Genomic DNA, 17,061 nt, shown 5'->3' with positions numbered 1-17,061 from the left:
TATTTGTGCATATAATAGTGAATGAGATTTATTGAAAAGTGCCCACACACACATCTTTATCATTGAGCTGGTGGCCAATATGAATAATGGCAATCCTGTCAGCATCTGACATTTTTGAGTTAAATAATGGGCCCAAAAAGTTGTAACAAACAATTCTGACCCAGTATCAATTTGAAACTATCTCCTTCCCAACCCCAAAAATAAAAATAACTTAATTTCTCATATTTAAGTCATCCCATGACACATTGTCATGGCAATGTTTCAGTCTTTGACTTTTTCAAAGATAACACTGAAATGTTACCATCAATTCCCTGACAAGTGAGCAACCCTTTAGTAATTGCATGACTAGAAACCTTTGTTTACCCTGTGCTCAGTTGAGTTCATAATCAAGGAATTTACGAACTGGATCTTTAGATCCTTTCATGAAGACCAATTCCATTTAAAGCATTCAGAAAATGTTAGTTTTGTTTGAATAGGAATAAAAGTTTGAAAATTTAATGCTTTCATTCACAAGTGATTATGATCTTCAAGCTGGTTACAAACATTTGTCAAACTATATTCTTATGTAAAGTCTTTTTAGACAAAATGAAATATTTGTACCTCTTTTTCAATGCGTAGTTTTGTCACATGGAGAGCAGAACTTCACGTCTTTCAGAGTTGTCTAACTAATGTAAAATTCATAAGACATTCCTGCCTTTCAATTGTAGAAATTACATCCAAGGTATCAAATTGGGTTATCATCTGATTAAATTACATCACTACTTTGGATTATGCATACCTGACCCGTCAGATTCCTCTATTATTTAAACTTCTTATTCAAACAAAATATTTTTAAACCAGATCAGGCACACACATCAGAAAACTGAGTTGGGTAATCAGCCATGGTCAAACTGAAAGGTGGACCATGCTCATAGGGCCAAATTACCTATTTCTGCTCTGATTTCCTAAATTTATATGTGTAACATAACAATGTGCTAAACCCTGATGTTGCACTGGATTTGAGATCACCAGAAAAGGGGTTCAAATGCAGATACAACAGAAATAAACTGAGAACTCTGTAAACTAGCGAGAATCTTCCAAAAGATGGGCATATCTAGGGTAGTCAAGATACCTCAGGTGAGGAGGAGGGACAGAACACCTTCTCAGTTGAACCCCACCTGCCAGTCATCTGATTCCGACATTTAGATACCCAATTAGCACCTCCAAAGAGCAATAGAAAGTTGTGGCCACTCTGTTCAGGAAACTCAAAGAAATCCACAGGCACCTGCTGGATGTGCCCATTTTAGTTTATGACTTGGACATGGGAGCTATCACCAATAATTCAAAGGCTTTGCCAGCTGAGGTCCAACAAATTAACCCAGGTCAGACAGAAAACCTTGCACATATTGAACATCAATACAGTTAAGCCTAGCCAAAGATTCCTTAATGTCCTGGAGCCAGACAGATCAAAATGGCTCCACATTACTTACTGGGAAGTAAATGTTGTGACCAGATAAGACTTCATTCCTAAACTATGCCCTGCGAGTATACAGACATGGTGAACCACTCAGTCTATATCAGAAAAGAATACAGAGAAAACCCATGACATTTAGGCCACAAGAAATCTTAACTTTGTCACCCCTGATAACCCATACTGGTATGAGATCATGTATACTGGTAGAGAAAAAAAGTGATGTTCCAAACCATCTTTCAGAAGCTGACAACCCAGGTAATTGCTGAACTCAGCATTTATGCAATGTGTCTGAGTGCCCTGATAATTTACCACACCTACAAAATAATTAAAATCATAACTGGGTGAACAGAGGAATGTTAAAAGGATTTTGCAAAATTGAAAATCATCCTAGTGTACACAGACCATAATCCTATTTAATGAATTCTGAAAAAAATATAGACTAATAAATGCCAGCTAGCTTAATCATAGAATCCTACCTACAAAGTAACCAACCATATTTGAAACAAATCCTAGCCATTGCATGCTTGACCATGCAATTGATCATACAACTTGCTCATAGTAATCGCTGTTAAGCAAAGCTAATCATGAAAAACTAATGCAAATGTCCTAGGACACTGCCACAGATATCTGTCATCTGCTGGAGCAGGCTTTGTACCTCAAGGGGTCGGTAGCTGCCAAGCTGTGTTAACTTAGTTAGAGACAAAAAAAATTGCAGATGCTGGAATCCAAAGTAGATAAGCAGGCGGCTGAAGGAACAGAGAAGGGCTATACCCAAAATGTTGACTTCTCCACTTCCTGATGCTACCTGGCTTGCTATGTTCCTCCAGCTCCTGCTTGTCTAAGCTGAATTAACTAGGTGCATCTAAACATCCAACTGGGACTTGTGTGGGATCACCCAACCTTCCACCCACAAATATATCAAGGCTGTTACCAATGCAATCTGTGCCAAATCACATCTGATTTCTCCATATGAGGTCAGTGCTGCAGCCTGGGCAATAGTCTTTACAAACATAGCTAGTTTCTCCTAGGTGTAAGGCACTATAGACTGTATCTGCCATGTTGAAAGCACCATACAGCTGTTCTTGGTACCTTTAGGCTGCAATGATACCTATGTCCTCAAGAACACTCTTGTTCCTGTTTCATTTCAAGGGCCAGATGGTTGCAAGGCTGGCTACTGGTAAATAAACTTCTGTCTGCAACCCCGTGTGATGATTCAGCTATACAACCCATTGACTGATATGGAGACTCACGACAATACAATTCTTTAATCAAGGCCTCCTGAAGGTGATGCTTCAATGATTGAATCATTCTGAGGGCCTTGCAGTGCAGTCCAGACAAAGTATGCTGCATAATATGTGCATGTTGTGCCTACACAATGGCAGCAGCCAAAAAGGGGGTGTGACGGATGCTGAAGAGCTGGACAGTGACAGCAGTCTTCCCAGGAGGAAGATAAGCACTCTGGATAGAAGGCACATCACCTTCAGCAAGACGGAAGTGTGCAGAGTTGGGCAGAGTATGCTAAACAGGAATTAATTGACAACTGCTTGTTCTCAGAAACAAATGGAGTTTTGTGTTTGGTTTGTCTTTGCTTTTCCTATTGATCAATAAGAATTAACATTTGCACTGTGTGAAGGTTTTCTAACATGTGATGTCCCCACATTGAACAATGACAAAATGTTTTGCTATGCTGGACACTAGGAAAAAATTATGACTCTCTTAGATAGAGATCTAATATGGTATTACACATAAGGACAGGCAGGCTGTGTAGCTTGACTCTTGTAGCGGCAGTTACAATAACAGACATTTAGACAGATGGTGATATAAAGTAGCAATACATTCAACAATGTGTGCTATTTCTAATGAAGAGTAACCTCTGTCACCTTTGTCCCCTCAGAAGCTGTCCTTTATGATTTCCCTCTGTTATGTGTATTATGAAAGGCTACTGGTGTTTGGCAACAATTGACCTGGTGCATACCTGGATTTTAAAGATTGTGTCAGGAATGGAAATTTTGGAAGGTCCCAGCAATGGTGAATACATCTGCTGCTGGTTAGCACATGATAGCGACAGGAAAACATCATAGAAACATGGAGAATATGTAATGAAATAAGCATTGCAGAATTACATTAGAGCTCACAGAGCGAAATCCTTTGTCAAATTCCCCAAAATTGACACTTAGCTGATTTTAGTAAAATTCAGTTCATTGATCTCTGACAATGTATGGAGGGGGAGCACAACATAGTATATTCTGAATAGAAATAGATATAGAGAGAAAGAAGCTAGTTAAAAATCATCTATTATGGAAGGCTGTAAGATCATCTTCATTACTGAGTTAGCTCATCACTGTTAAAACTGTAGTAATGGTGGACAGAGTTTCAGTCTCTCCAGAATCGAAGAAAGTGGGGCGCAAATGGGAAAGTGGAGTTGAAGCTCAAGAGGAGCAGTCATAGAATAGGATTGTTCGGCCATATAGTCCATTCCTGTTCTTGTTGAATTGTCATGTTTTGCTTTACACATTCAAGTTTGACAGAGATGATAATAAAGCCTGAATTACGTCAAATCAACTATCTTTTATAATAGCTTCATTAACTGTTTAAATAGAAGTCTTTGCTTACTAATGTCTTATCAAATCTTGTCGCCAGTTCATCTTTTAACTGTTGCAGATTGGGTGAAGGTTCTTTGAATTCTTGTATGAATGAACTTGTAATCCCAGCCTGTGAAAAGATCGGTCACATTTTTTCATTGAATAACATTTTAATGTACAAATGTGCTGTATTAACAAGTGTTTAAAGGTGGCATTCTCACTTTTACTGCTTTCAGTTTATCTCTCACTCTGCTTCTTATCACATCAGCCAGTTGATTTTCATCTGTATTAGAGCAAAGGCAAAGACAAAATCCAACAAAATTATTTCTTACAAATTCATTGTACCTATTTTAACTAATCAAATAAAAGCAGTTTCAATATCATGATCTGTAAATATCTAGCAAAATCTATAGCACACATTTATATCATAAACATTATAAAACCTCTGAAGTTGTTGAAAGACAAAATAAATTCTTTACTGTATTGAAACAGTATAGAATAAAGTTTCTCTGCTTCTGCAAAAAAAAATTCTAAACAGAAAATGCATAAATTTAACTTTGCACCTCATTAAAACATGTTCTGGAAGATCATGTTTATTCTCATTTTAACCTGCCAGCCAAAAGCAAAACTTCTGATTTAGGACTAAAATATCCTTAATTGTGAACAGAAGTACACATTGATAATCTTATTTGACATTGAAGGCTGGAATTAAAATACATGGGGAAGCTTTGCAGAAAGCCAAATGAGCAAAACTTATCTTTAAGGGAGGAGCATTAATTTTGTCTTAGTTCATTCCTTGATGCCTTGATTGATAAATTGATCACCTGTTGACAATAAAGTTTTAAGAATCACAGCAGATGCAGATGTACTAAGGTAAGGTCAGGCTATTGGTTCTTTACTAAATATGCCAGGTTGATCAAAGAAACAGCAGCTATGTTCAACCAATTCCTCGATGATACATTGAAAGTCTTTCTCAAAATATGAATATAACAATGAACTCAACAAATGGAGCTCCATTGTATATACCAGAAACAGAGAATCAAATCCATTAAGAATGGATGGACTAAGTAAGTTTGAAAAATGAAAATTGGTCAAGATTTGATTTCAGAGGAAGGCAAGGCAGCTAAGTGGATTGTTGGCAAATGTTTCTCTAAAATAGAGCACTTAATTAAGCTAGGAGCTAGAAAATTAAAAATATTAATTGAATTTTTAAGAGAGCAAGAACTGAGAGTCAGAGCAGAGCAGGCATGGGTTGTCTAAGAAGTAAATAGATGTCACGGGACAAGCAGTAAGATGGGATTAGCTCTTTAGCAAATGTTTAATTTAAATTAATCAAGTATAAAATGGGGCTAAATTAATTAATTAGTGTATATATACTAGAAAATAATCCAATTTTATTTACTTTTTTATATTTTATGCTCTTACACATAACTGAATATTTTATTTTCCATAACCAAGTCACCCATGGTATTTTTTCATCTATTACCCACAACCAGTATGAATCCAATTTTAAACTTTATCATATAATTACAATCATTGCTCAATCAGTCAGCTCTAGAGGATAATGTTATAATTAAATAACATGGGATCGAAGATGAGAGTTTTCAATTTTTCAGCAAATTGAAAACAATATTTCTGGATAATAAGAGTTAAGTAAAATGAAGTGACATCAGCAGAAGAGAAGCAATTGTTTGGTGAATACCTCGTAATTTATTATTTATTTGGTACATTTTATTTCCGAACAAATGGGGCCATGACAGGGCAGGGCAGTTCAGACATGGGCTGTGCATAATCTTGTTTCATGTGGGAACTACTATTTGAACAGCAGCTGGTGTATCTGTAGTGCAACTGCAAGGTTGAAAGCAGTATATTTGTACCCCTTCAATCTAAGGATATGCTGAGAGGGAATTGATTACTGCCAGTGAATTAAGCATCAGGCAGATAGAGAATTCCTCTGAGTGTATCTCACTATCCAACCAATATTCAGTTCTGAGGATGAGTGAGACATGTCCATGACATCACAGCTCAGCTGTAGAAGAGTGTGGCAGTTGTAGGGTAGAATATTGGAACAGGAAAGGCAATTCAATGGGAATAGACACTCATTGCCAAAGCTGCAGGTTTGAATCAAGGATGATGGTTCCTCCTTGGTGTCAGGATCTAGGATGGCACTGAGCAGTTGTAGAGCACTCTGAGTGGAGAAAGTAAATGGCCAACAGTTGCAGTCTGCATGGGTAACAATGAATTTTTAAAAAAAGGAATATGACCCTGTAATAAAAACAGGAAGTGCTGGAGAAACTCAGTAGGTCTGGCAGCATCTGTGGAGAGAGACACAGTGTTAATGTTTCAAATCCAGAATGAGTTATGGATTCAAACTATTAACGCTGTTTCTCTATCATCAGCTGAGTTCCTTCAGCATTGTATTTTTTTTAAATTTCAGATCTCCAGCATCCACAGCATATGACTTTTATGTGTTCCTGTAATCACTTTAAGGAGCTAGGTAGGAATTTAACAAAGCAAATCAAGAAAGTATTAACCTCCAGATCACTCTTGGTGCCACATGCCAGTGAGTATTTACATAGAAGATCATGCAGGAGGCAGGGATTTAGATTCTTGGAACATTGTGACGAATTCTGGGGGAGATGGAACCAGTACAAGGCAGATGGGGTTCACAAAAAAGTGTTGGGATCAATTTCCTATGGGCAATTTGCTACTAAAAAAATGAGGTGATATTAATAAAGAATGTCAAAATGCACAGAGAATTGGGAATGATAGCTAACATTAGAGTAGTGAATAGTAAAGAATTAGGTGGAGATCAGAGTAGGAGTGAATGCAACAATGTAGCATTAACATCTAAGTTATGGTTACTGAGCATTCATGTGTAAATATAGGCTGTGATAAAGTGGGCTGGTGAGCGACAGATGCAGATCGACTAATGGAAATTTGATGTTGTGGCAATAATGAAGCTTAGTTAAAAAAATGGGAATTAAATATGCCTTGGTGCAAGATGTTCAGGAAAGATGTGAGATGGTGGCAGCATTGATTAAGAATATATTACAATGCCCAAGAGGGAATGTTCAGGGAACCGTTTATTCCTTTGTGGGTGTAGACATCACTGGCAAGGCCAGGATAGGTTAATTGGTTAGAGCTAAGAAACAACAGTTTGATTTTATTGCTTTAAGGTGTTCTGTAGGGAAAATGTAGAGAAACAAAATTGCAAAGAAATTATAAACCAGTGCAATAATTATAGGGCTGTTAGAGTGGGACCTTACCCCATGCTGTTAATGTGGATTTACTATCACAGAGTCATAGAGATGTACAACAGGGAAACAGACCCTTTGGTTCAACTCGCCCATGCTGACCAAGTATCCCAACCTAATCTAGTCCCATTGCCAGCACTTGGCCCATATTCCTCTAAGCCCTTCCTATTCATATACCCAAGCAGATGTCTTTTAAATGTTGCAATTGAACCAGCCTCTACCACTTCCTCCGGCAACTCATTCCATTTATGGTCCACCCTTTGAGTGAAAAAGTTGCTCCTTAGGTCTCTTTTATATCTTTCCCCTCTCACCCTAAACCTATGCCCTCTAGTTCTGGACTCCCCCACCCAGGGAAAAGACTTTGTCTATTTATCCTATCCATGCCCCTCATGGTTTTATAAACTTCTATGAGGTCAGCCCTCCGCCTTCGACGCTCCAGGGAAAACAGCCCCAGACTATTCAGCCTCTCCCTACAGCGCAAATCCTTCAACAATGACAACATCTTTAAGTCTTTTCTGAACCCTCTCCAGTTTTACAACATCCTTCCAATAGGAAGGAGACAAGAATTGTATCTAATATTCCAAAAGTGGCCTAAATAACATCTTGTACGGCCACATGACCTCCCAACTCCTAAACTCAATGCTCTAACCAATAAAGGAAAGCATACCAAATGCTGTATTCACTATCCTATCTACCTTCGACTCTACTTTCAAGGAGCTATGAACCTGCACTCCAAGGTCTCTTTGTTCGGCAACACTCCCTAGGACCAGAATTGCATGCAATATTCCAAAAGTGGCCTAGCCAATGTCCTGTACAGCCACAATATGATCTCCAAACACCTATACTCAACATGTTTAAATAGAAGTTGAAAATGGTCCAAGCTTTCAGTGACATCACATAAAATAAAAGTAGGTGGGAAACTGGACAATATGACCTCTAGTCACTACAGTCTTTTGAAGCATGTTTAATCAACTTCTGGACTTGAGAATGGATTTCAAAATTCTCCCCTTTGAATTGACCGAGAATTCTGAATGATCATTTGCTTTTGCTTCTCTTTAAAAGTACATGTCTTTTGGAATGAGAGGTAATAGGGTCAGTTAATGGATGTCGGAAAATTATTATACAGGTTTAGTGGACTAGCAGGTCTTCTCCTGTCTTTTCTTTTGCATATTTGTACATTAATGTGCATCCAATTCTAAAATTTGCATTTGTACATCATGCAAGAAATTTTCAATGGTATGCAGTAGTTTGTTAAGAAATACATTACATCTGCACCTTTCAGTTCATACAAAGTTTTACAGATGTTGTGTTCAATTTACCCTCTTCCTTAACATACATTTTCTTTAGGACCCATGTGCCTGTACAAAATAGAAAACTTACTTTCTTCTAAATTCTTGTTCCTGTGCCTTTCAGTTTGGTCAAATAGTAATGCATGTTCAGATTCTTCAGCAAGCTAAAAAGAAAACAATAATTAATTGAGATAATTATCTTTGCATATATTTGGCAAATGCTGATCATTGTATTAGCTAAATCAAATTTTAGTTGTCTGGTTTCTTTTAAGATAGACCCAAAACATTTTTTAAAAAAAGCACTGCTAAACTTTGTTGAAATCAAATCTTCAAATAGCAAAGAAACAGAACAGTATGTAGTGTAAAAGGAATTGCAGGAGAATGTAGGGGTAGCAGAAGTGAGTAAGGGACAGATGGAAATAAACAACTGTTATTCCCATGTCCTAATCTGGTTTAAGTATGACATCTGGCTTACCCTGCATGAACATCAAGTTGACAAAAGTTCTCATTTATTCACGGCTTTATTTAAGATAAATCTATCATCCTGACAGAATGCAAATTGTGTAGAGTCAGAGGTTTAGATTTGGACATGAGAGATTATTCCACCCTAATAAATAATGTCACTGATTCCAGCATGGAAATAAAAAAGTTGTTGAAACAATGATGGAATTGGGCTGAAATAGAGAAACTGTTCTTGAGTAGACTTAAAATAATTGAGAAATATTTATAACTGAGTTAAGTAGAAGTTGAAATGGATTAGATTAGCATAATTAAACTAGACTGATAAGGAAATCAGAAAAATGAAGTAGCACAGTCGGCCAAAGAGAAATATTAGTTAGAACAGTCAAAAAGTATGGACATAGTAATGATGGCTTTAGCCACAACAGTTTTATTGTAACGAAAATTCTAATTGAACAAAGGCAGTGGCAGAATCAGACAAGTCCGCAATGGATTTATGAAAAGGAAATTGTGCTTGACAAATGTGTTCTATGAAGATGTGACTAATAGAGTTGATTAGGGGGAGCCAGTTGATGTGGAATATTTGGATGTTCAGAAATCATTTGACACGGTATCACATAAGAAATTGTTGTGCAAGATTAAAGCATGTGGGAGTGGGGAAGTGCATTCAGATGGATAGAAAACTGGTTGACAGAGGAAACAGAGTAGGAATTAATGGGTCCTTTTCAAATTGGCAGGCAGTATTGGGGTGTCACGGGGATCGGTGCTGGGACCCGAGCTATTCACTATATATTAATGATTTGGATGAGGAAACTAAATGTAACACTTCAAAGTTTGCAGATGATACCATGCTAAGTGGGAAGGTGAACTATGACGAGGATGCAGAGTTGCTTCAGCATGATCTAGACAGGTTGGATAAGTGAGCAAATCAATGGGAGGTGTAACATAATTTGGATAAATGCAAAATTATTCACTTTGGGAGCAAAAACAAGAAGATAGATTATTACTTGAATGGTTATAAATTGGGAGAGAGGAGTATGCAGCGGGACCTGAGTGTCTTTGTGCAACAGTCGCTAAAGGTACAGCAGGCGGTAAAGAAGGTAAATGCTGTGTTGGCCTTCATTGCGAGAGGTCGGAGTACAGGAGCAGAAATGTATTGTTGCAACTATACACGGCCTTGGTGAGGCCCACACCAAGAATATTGTGTGCAGTTTTGGTCTCTTTTTCTGAGGAAGGATGGTCTTGCTCTCAAAGGAGTGCAGCGAACGTTTACCAGACTGATTCCAGGGGTGGTAGAACTGATATGAGGACAGATTGACTAGGTTTAGGATTGTTTTTGGGTTGTTTTTGCTGGAGTTCAGACAAGTGAGAGGGGACCTCAGAGACTTTAAAAATTCTATCAGGACTAGACAGGGTAGATGCAGAGAGGATGATTCTGATGGTGGGTGCAACCAGGACCAGGGGTCAGAGTCTGAGGATTCAGACGGACCATTTAATACTGAGATGAATGTTTTCAAGGAGTGGCTAGATGTAGCACTTGGGGCAAATGGGACCAAATGTTACGGGGAGCAAGTAGAATTAGACTCTTGAGTTGGATGATCAGCATGCTTGAATTGCTGAATGGCTTTCTCCTGCTCCTATCTTCTATATCTATGCCTACGAAAAGAAGAGATGAGGCATGGAGTGGGGGGGGGAGGTGTTGCAGATCTTGGGGAGCTGGATGGTGATTCCATCCACTTGAAAAACAAAGCAGACAAGTAGTTTGAAAGTAAGGCAGGGATTTAAAAGGATTTGAAGAAGATAAATGTAACTTTTTCAAAACAAAATAATGATAATACTTAAATTTAGATTTATTGTCACATGTATGTAAAAGATAGTGAAGTTTTTTTTGGATGTTATATACAAAGTGTCACCATGCTCCAGTGCCATCTTGAAGTACTGAATATAGTGCAAGATTTTACTGCAATAGAGTTCATCTTTCTCTCTTCTTGTTCCTCCACCACAGCTCCTCCAGTCGGTTGCTTGACATCAACCAGTCTCTGAAATGGGCTCCTTGGTCTTTTATAATGAGCTCAAAGATCACAGTTATGGGCCTCCATTGCCACCAAAATTGCAACAGCCGATGGCCTAGGAATAAACAGATTCCATATATCCTGCTCCCCACCCAACGCTCCCCCAGATGCTGCCACCAGTCATCAGTGTCCTCCATTGTCCCTTTTGGCGATGCTGCCACTCCTCAGGTACCCAGGCCTAGCCGTGAACTTGGACCATTGGCACAGACTGCAAATGTGGGCCAGGGTAGTCAGCCTAGTACTTCCTCCTTGCTCACCAGGAGACCCCCAGCTGGGTGGAGCCATGTCCGGCTCCTCATGGTGTTGCTGCCACCGCCGCCACCACTCAAAGTCTCCTGCTTCACCCACCACTTTCCAGGCTTAGAAGGACATAGTTTCAGAAAAGGAAGCCATTAACATTTTATTTTGCCTCTGGCCTAACAATAGGCAGCCTTTGGGTTTGGCTATAATCCAGAGTAAAAGAGTTGGGGATTCAGGCTTAGTGAGATGGGGCAGATGAGATAAGATAGACAAGATCACAAGCCTTGATGGAGAGGAAAGAAATATATATGCAGTGGAAAGGGAGATGGTTAAATGAGCCAAAAACTTCCATTTTATATTGAGGAATCAAAGCAAAGCAAAAGAAAAAGTTATTAAAAGTTTCAAGTTATTTTGACCCTTCAGGATTATCTCAGATGACGAGACGAGACTGATCTCATAGAGTGACATTCATTGCTTGAGGTGAACAAAGCAAGACTAGGTCGGTCATATGCTGGATGAATTGTATTTAAGAGGCTGGGTAGGGACCTTTCTGGGGAATACTGGAGATAGGAGGGATGTGGACGTGCAAGTACATTGAACTGAAGAACAAGGGAGGTATTGAGTAAATCAAGTAGACCAACAGTGTTGAAAAGGACGAAAGGAGAGAGATGGAAATTAACAAGGGATTTACTGCTAATTTTTATAGTGATGCATAATAATCAAAAATCCAATAGAATTACTCATGGAAAATATGGATGCAGAAGGAGATTAGAAACTGATGAAAATTAATGAGTCAGAGTGAAAAAAACCTAGAAAGTGGTAAAGTTCTATGAAGTATTAAAGTCAATTTGGAAGTTGATCTGGAGAGTGAAATTGAGGGAACAAGAGTACAAGTAAATTGGAAAACAAAAATGAAATGCAAGAAGAATGAAAAAGCAGTGTTACTTGATACAAAAGTTGAGGTGAAAAGGAAAATTCTTTGAGTGTGGTTAGATGAATGGTGAGCAAAGGTGAAATCTTTGAAGAAGAGGAGAAAAGATAACTCTTTATTATATGGCAAAATAAAATACTATACCCTCTTCCTAATAGTTTCTCTTCTAGCTAAAATTCGATGTCTTATGTTATCTTCTTGCACATCTTCATCCTAAGGAAACAATTTTCAATTGTTAATAAAGATCCTGAACTTACACATGGACACAGTTTTGACAGAGGCACATAGCAGTACGATGGGTTCTGACCTCACTATAGTCTGTAGAAGTCTTTAGGAGAACATCTAATTTGCATGGACCAGGAGGTATTCACACTGTTGAGAATTGGATCTCTGAGAGCGAGATGAGAGAACAGTGGAGGACAGTGGGAGAGAAGCTGGTTCATTCATTTCATCTTCCCCAGAAGAATAAAATTGTTGGTCTCTTTGACCCCATGAAATCAATATTAAAAAAGAAAAATTAAATTCACACTAGAGTCCTGCCATTTCCATGGCTGGTATTTCTGCATTCTCTCCTATATTAAGAAAATCTAAACCAGCAGTAAACAGTTTGAATTATAAAAGTTGAGGAAGTGCACTGTCACATTAAGTATATAAATTCAATTTCATTCTTTCAAATCAATTGCATTTTTGTCTACCAGTCCTTTATTACAAACTTTAAAATATTTCTTAAAGCAAAACTTTAAAATACACTTGATCATTCTTTTCCTTTTTTTAAAACATGGAATTAAGAAAAATATTAACTCCCTACTGTGTATCTTTTTGTTGAATCTTGCACTCACTAGAATAATTCGCAAGATATACAAATGTAAAGAGAAATCGACAGCTCTGATGAAGAATCATCTTGACTTGAAACATTAGCTTGCTCTTTCTCCATGGATGCTGCCTGCTGTGATCTCCAGCATTGTTTGTTTTCAGCAAAGAGAAAACAACCTTTTCACACTGTATTGGATGAAATTACTGATTGGTTGGGTCTATTTCTTTATCCACTTGTGAACAAATTAGCACTATTGTCTCATACAGTTTAAAAAAGGTTATTTTCTCTTTACCTTGGACTTTCTTGCATGTTGTTCCGATCATTGAAAGTTTAAAAAAGTTTCAGCCAAATTGTGGTTTTTCAGCATAATGTTTTCCCCAAAGTCTGTGTAAGGTCCCTGCAGCTAACATTTCTGACCTAATTTGATCATATTTCAAATGTCAAATAATCTGGGTCTATTTTGTTCTTACCCTTTCCATGCTGTTACAGTTAATTTGTTATGTCTTTTGCAAAGCAAATCCCATTGTCACACCAGGAGTTCTCAGTCAGCTACAATCTGACATATATTAGTTTAAAATCATGGCTCTAGAAGTATTGATAAGTCAGATATTGAACGCCTTCATATACATTGACCAAAACCTGCACGCCATTAGTTTAAAGGCCAAACTCTAAAATAAATGATATTGATATGAATCACATACGTCATGTTACAAATTAAACATTAAAAACCATCATCTTTCATATTGCTTGCCACCAATAACCTTTAACATTCCTCTTTTTCAAGCAAAAATCCATTTCCCTTGAATAAGAATTAAGAAATAAGAATGTAGTCTTGGTAACAGAGTCAGCTAGCTGAACCTCCTAGAATATGGGTTCCCTGATTGGGGATGTTAATCTGGTCCAGTCAGATAGCCCTGACTGACATGAAAATTATGTGGTGTCAGTGGCTGGACAAAATCAGAAGTCACACAACAACAGGTAATAGTCCAATGGGTTTATTTGATATTTCAAACTTTCAGACTGCTGCTCCTTCATCAGGTGAAGTGAAGGAAGTCACACAGACACTGAATTTATAATGTTAAAAATCACACAACATCAGTTTACAGCGCTCTGAAGGCTTGTACTTCCAAATAAATCCATTGGACTATAACCTGGTGTTGTGTGATTTTTAACTTTGTCCAAATCAGTCCAATACCAGCATTGCCACATCGCAGAATTTATATGCAGAGAGATAATGGTAAGATAATTCCAGGTAATTAAGAATGTCAAAAGGTAAGTACACATAGTGTAAGTGAATTGTCAACAGCTAAATAGCAAGTGTAGGGATGACCTATGATCCAATTAATTAAGGCAGAGAGATAATGACAAAAAAAAACAAACTACATGGCTGGAATAACATGATAGGTATAAAAGTCACACAACGAAGGTCTAACAAAAGTAACAAATAATCCAAAACTGTACAAACTAATTAAGGTAGAACATAAAACACTCTGGTGCCTAACTCTGTATGAGATAATACTGTACTCAAGGACTGTTCATGTATAAATCAAGGGTGACTTGGTGACAGGATACTGGCCTCTGTGGAGTCATTTCAGGTTCCACTTCAGAAACTTCGTGTAGCCAAAAATTCAATAGCTAAGCATTGACAATATAAAGATTCTTTTCTCTGATATTTTTAATTGTTTCTTGATCATGTTAAATTTATCTCCTCTTGCGGCTATTTCATTTGTGGAGCAATCTATCACAATTGATTCAATCATAAATTTTCATAATCTGAAACCTTCTAATACTTAATTTTTTCAGCTGCTATAAAGAGCTCCAACTTATCAAGTTGTTAAGCTTTTCAACTCAGTCATAAGAATAGTAAATGGAAATATTTTTAAAAGATGGGAACATGTACGTATTGATGTCAAAGACACTTTGTTGTGTTTATTCAACGAATACAGAAAGGACACATTTAAGTACAACAAGCAGTTGGGATCATAAATGGCATGTCAGGCATGAATGCTACAAGATTGGAGTATAGGGGTGGAGAAGTCTTCTTATAATAATCAAGGTGAGACCACATCTGGAATACTATGTGCAGTTTTTTGGTCTCTACATTTACGAAAGGCTACACTTGTAGAGACGGCACTACGGCAAAGTTTCACTAAATTATCCCTCCACGAATGAGAGGCCGAGCAAATTAGGTCCATATTTTCTGGAGTTCAGAAGAATGAATGGCAAACTCATTGAAATGTGTACAATTCTAAAGGGTCTTGATAGGGTAAGTGCTGAGGGACTACTTCTGCTGATTACAGAATCTAAAACATGGAGGCACAGTCTCAGGATAAGAGACTGACTATTTAGAACTGAATAAGGAGAAATTACTTTACTCAAAAGGTTGTTTGAAGATCATGGAGTCACTATTATTGAATACATTTAAGACTGAAATAACACCAAGTTCCAAAGTCAGGATACCAAAGATGTGTGGAAGAGAGCAAAATAGATTTGAAACCTGAAATCAGCCATAATCATACTGAATGGTGGAGCAAATTTAATGGGCCATAAAGTCTTTGCATGCTCCAAATTATTATAACTCTCTACTTCACTTTGCCAATAGTATTTTAATAAATCTACATCAACACTCTCCCTGTTGCTTTTTATATTTTCATAAAATCATAAGAACTAGGAGCAGGAATTGGCCTTTCAACCAGTCAAGCCTGCTCCACTATTCAATAAGATCATGGCTAATTTGACTCTAGCTTTAACTCCATTTTCCAACCTATATATCCCCATAACCCTCAACTCTATTGAAGATAAAACATCTGTCTAACTCAGTCCTGATTATATTCAGTAATCCAGTTTTCACTGCCCTCTGGAGAAAATAATTCTGGACAACAAAAATCTAAGAAAATAAATTCATTCACATGTCCATTTTAATTGGAAAAGCCCTATTTTCAACTTTAACACTTAATTTCATAAGAGGAAACATCCTCTCAGCATTCCTTGAGAAATGATACAATCATCTCTTATTCTTTAAATCTCAAATGAGCATTAACCCAATCTGCCTAACCTATCCTCAGAAGATAGCCTCATCACCCCAGGAGAGAGGATAGAAACCTTTCCTGAACTGCTTCCAATGTAATATATCTTCCCCTCAGAGACGAAAACTGTACACAGTAATTCAGATATGGTCTCACCAAAGTCCACTTGTTGAAAGAGTTACCCATTTTATTACTCCACCTCCCTTGCAATAACGGTCAAATATTTTCTTTGACTTGTTAATTAATTGCTGGACCTAAATGCTAACTTTGCGATTCACATGCAAGGACATCTAGATCCTTCGATAGCAGCATTCTGTGATCTCTCTCTTTTTAAATAATATTCTACTTGCCTTTACTATGACATCATGAATTAATGTCCTATTACATATCACTGGACCTTAAAATAAATTGTTCCCTAGTTGTTTCCACAATGTACTGTTCTAAGAAAATGTCCCATACAGAATGATCTCATTCTACAGGCCACCTTTGCCAATTTTGATTCATCCAGTCTACATGAAGATTATAATTGTATAGGATTACTATAGTAGTTTCTTCACAGAACTGTGATTATTTTTTGATTTATGCTCTGTCTTACTTTATGGGGGGTGTGGTGGCACAGTGGTTAGCACTGCTGCCTCACGGCACCAGAGACCTGGGTTCAATTCCCGCCTCAGGCAACTGTCTGTGTGGAGTTTGCACATTCTCCCCGTGCCTGTGTGGGTTTCCTCCGGGTGCTCCGGTTTCCTCCCACAGTCTAAAAATGTGCAGGTTAGGTGAATTGGCCATGCTAAATTGCCCATAGTGTTAGAAGAAGGGGTAAATGTAGGGGAATGGGTCTGAGTGGGTTGATCTTCGGAGGGTCGGTGTGGGCTTGTTGGGCCAAAGGGCCTGTTTCCACACTGTAAGTAATCTAATCTACTATTCATACATTATTCGGA

The 17,061-nt window shown here is 37.7% G+C and overlaps 1 protein-coding gene across 1 annotated transcript in view; it reads right to left on the bottom strand.

The window, feature by feature from the left end:
* Nucleotides 1-17,061, bottom strand: part of LOC132826136 (protein CC2D2B-like) — a 247,723-nt gene that overhangs the window by 197,022 nt on the left and 33,640 nt on the right. The window contains exons 4-7 of the mRNA XM_060841783.1: nucleotides 12,428-12,496; nucleotides 8,673-8,745; nucleotides 4,257-4,318; nucleotides 4,067-4,165 (exon numbers count right to left, since the gene is read on the bottom strand). Coding sequence (XP_060697766.1) covers nucleotides 4,067-4,165; nucleotides 4,257-4,318; nucleotides 8,673-8,745; nucleotides 12,428-12,496 — 303 coding nt within the window. The remainder of the gene's footprint in view (nucleotides 1-4,066; nucleotides 4,166-4,256; nucleotides 4,319-8,672; nucleotides 8,746-12,427; nucleotides 12,497-17,061) is intronic.

This window comes from Hemiscyllium ocellatum, chromosome 22 (genome assembly GCF_020745735.1).
Source record: "Hemiscyllium ocellatum isolate sHemOce1 chromosome 22, sHemOce1.pat.X.cur, whole genome shotgun sequence".
NCBI lineage: Eukaryota > Metazoa > Chordata > Chondrichthyes > Orectolobiformes > Hemiscylliidae > Hemiscyllium > Hemiscyllium ocellatum.
Note: the sequence above shows the minus strand (reverse complement) of the source record. Positions and strands in the feature narration are given on the sequence as shown.